The sequence below is a fragment of the Aplysia californica genome, unplaced genomic scaffold, assembly GCF_000002075.1.
Source record: "Aplysia californica isolate F4 #8 unplaced genomic scaffold, AplCal3.0 scaffold01490, whole genome shotgun sequence".
NCBI lineage: Eukaryota > Metazoa > Mollusca > Gastropoda > Aplysiida > Aplysiidae > Aplysia > Aplysia californica.
Window position 1 is genome coordinate 78,844 of NW_004798760.1, and position 3,119 is coordinate 81,962.

At 38.1% G+C, this 3,119-nt stretch overlaps 1 protein-coding gene across 1 annotated transcript in view; it reads right to left on the minus strand.

Annotated features, from left to right (window-relative positions):
- Window positions 1-334: 334 nt before the first annotated feature.
- The window catches only part of LOC106013907, a gene marked incomplete at its 5' end in the record, with an annotated part of 5,537 nt that continues 2,752 nt past the window's right edge, over window positions 335-3,119 (minus strand). Inside the window, 1 exon segment of the mRNA XM_013090763.1 lies at window positions 335-1,683. Coding sequence (XP_012946217.1) covers window positions 1,514-1,683 — 170 coding nt within the window.

Here is a 3,119-nt window from a genome sequence, read left to right on the forward strand (position 1 = left end):
TTTATTTTCAATAACAATTTGCAGATTCCAGTGAGTACCAAGCTTTATAAGTTACTAAACTTTGGAGGCCATTACTCCTGAAACTTTCCCCTGTCCCCAGGCGACCCCAAACTGCTTCAATCGTAATTATCTTGACTTTTATTCCCAATAAATGGGTGTTTTTTTCATCAAAAGCAAGACAAATGAACAAGCTTGAAGGTGATTCCAGTATCTCCTTCTATGCCTCAAACGTGATAAGCTCCTGATTCCACCGTGTCGTGACACAACAGTTTAAGTGCAGTTTACGAAGGCGTGGCAGAGGTTTTGTTGATGTTGAAGGTGCCTTTCACCCCCCCCCCCCCCCCCCCCCATTTCCGATAAAAAATTGAAGCATCGCAAATGTCTAGTGGCGGGGGTAGATAACTCCGTGAAATTGTACTTATCAGGACATGTTGGGGAAGTGCAAGCCAGGAGCAGTTGGTGCAGACAGAGGAAGTGGTAGTAGAACAACGTCCCAGAATGGGCAGCCGAAGACTGAGAGACTGGATCGTTGTTCCGAGAAAGAAAAGGTGTGCACTGGAAGGGGGGGGGGGGTCAGAAGCATTTAAACAAAATGGATCATCTCTGATAATCCAAGATTGGAGTTTTTTCACATCTATACCGGGTCATCATCAAGCATGCAGCCGTTCTTACTGTTATCACCACTAGCAAGGTATACTATTGGGATCCCATTATGATGTTCCCAATACGACTCTGATTACTATACTGGACCTATCTTACACATGAAGAATTTCGGAATTACTATAGTCTACCATCTACAAAACTAGCCTTATCATAATCCTGTGTTGTCTTTATCAAATACATCACAAGCACAACGTGATACACATTTTCCAGACAAATATCAATTTAGACTATTCAAATGAAACTTAACAGGATTTATTCAACATAAAATCCACTCAAATTCAACATAGAAAGTTCAAACACCAACAACAGAGGGAGCAAATGTAATACTAGGAGGATCAAACATCAAAATGGAGCTTTGAAAAGTACGGTAACATAGAGAGTTCAGATTCAACAGGGACAATTTATGACGTCATGTGCGAATCAGATTCCAGCATTGTCAGTTCAAATTCAACATTGTCAGTCCAATTTCAACATTGTCAGTTCAAATTTAACACTATCAAATTCAACTCCTGTATTTTATGTACTATAGGTCATTTCTGTGATTATATCTGAGCTGGTATTTGCTTAAGTTTTCCATTGTGTTAAATGTGAATTGCCTATGTTGAATAAATTTGACAATTTAGATATGTTAACTTTCATTGTTGCATTTTTAACTCCATATCTTGATACATTTTGGTCGGGAAAAGATGTAAAAATCAGACGTGGCCATTTTGTAAAAATGAACATACATGTAGATGAAAAACCAACACTTTGTTAGTTGTGTGTAAGAACAAACGAGGACATCCCATCTATCTGTGTCCTTAGTGTATATTACACGTACGTGCAGTTCCGATTTTGCCGACGTTGTACATTAAGAGACCACAATGTCTCGACCACCGATGTAGCCTATGATTCCTCCTACAGCCACCAGTATGCCGCCCACAATGCTCAGGATGAAGGAGTAGCCAATGTCAAGTAGGGAGCTGTTGTCAGCATGGATAGCAGCACCCCAGATGATCACGCCGAGAAGGATGAAAAAAACTGATATGGAGGATGGGAGGGGGAGGGAGGGAGTGGGAAGGAATAATGGTTGGGGGCAGGAAGGAGGGAAATAGGGGTTAAGGGTGGGGTTATGGGGAGAGGGAAATGTAATGAATCAAGTAATAACTATGCTGTTGCACAAAATATTATCATATGATTTTAAAAAATTACATTTAAATTTGCAATCTTTTTTTTTTAAGTTACAGCTTTTTTCACCTTATTTCATGGACAGCCTTTTTGCTTAAGATCATGCCAGCCTGTCTGTCTGTCTTTTTGTCTGACTGTCTGTCTGTATGTCTGTCTGTCTGCGTGTCTGTATGTGTGTTTGTCAATCCATCTGTCTGCATGCCTTATTATCTTTGTGTGTCTTTTTGTTTGTCTGTCTGTCTTTAAAATCCAGAGTCAGTGATCTTCTTGAACTTCGTTTGTATATCAGGGCTATTCATTTATATGGCTCATTCGCATCGAGTAACTTCCAAAGCGGCAAGAAAAAATATCAACTGTTGCTCAGACTGCTTCTGCTGCTTCTACTTCCCCTTCTCCCCTCATGTGAACATAATTCCGCGCAATTTACCGATCGGCGCAATCTAAAGGCTGCCCTGCCCGTTTTAACGGTCGTATAATTGCGCGGCAATCTGAAGATTGACTTAAAATTTTATATTTCTAAAATAATTTATTTTTAAAATTCACTTCCATCTTTATTCTTTTAGTCACATCAAGAAACATTCATATATGTTTTCAAAAGTGTAAAAATATGAAAATTAAAATTAAAATTGAAATTAACGTACGAAACTAAAGAACTCACAAGAATGATACAATGCCACGTATCAAGAAGGGAAAAAATATGAAAATTAGAATTAGAATAATAATTAAAATTTACGTATGAAACTGAGGAGCTCAAGAGAATGACACAATCATACTACAGTTAAAACGCGCTGAGCAATCTTAAGATTGCTGCGTTATTATTCGATTGATAAATTTTAATTGAGCGAAATATATTATTTACTAATAATGGCATGTCTTTTTGTGCGTATGCGTGAGTGCACCTAACATGTAAAATCCACTACCATTGTAAACGACTACGACAAATTTCTCACTGCGAAATGAACACAGATTGTCATCTACTACTGCTGCTGCTGCTGCTGCTGCTACTGCTACTACTACTACTACTACTACTACTACTACTACTACTACTATTACTACTACTACTACTACTACTACTACTACTACTCCAAATATTACTTACTACTACCTTCACTACTACTACTACTACTACTTTTTCTTCTTCTTCTTCTTCTTCTTCTTCTTCTTCTTCTTCTTCTTCTTCTTCTTCTCCTTCTTCTTCTTCTTCTTCTACTACTACTACTACTACTACTACTACTACTACTACTACTACTACTACTACTACTACTACTACTACTACTACTACTACTACT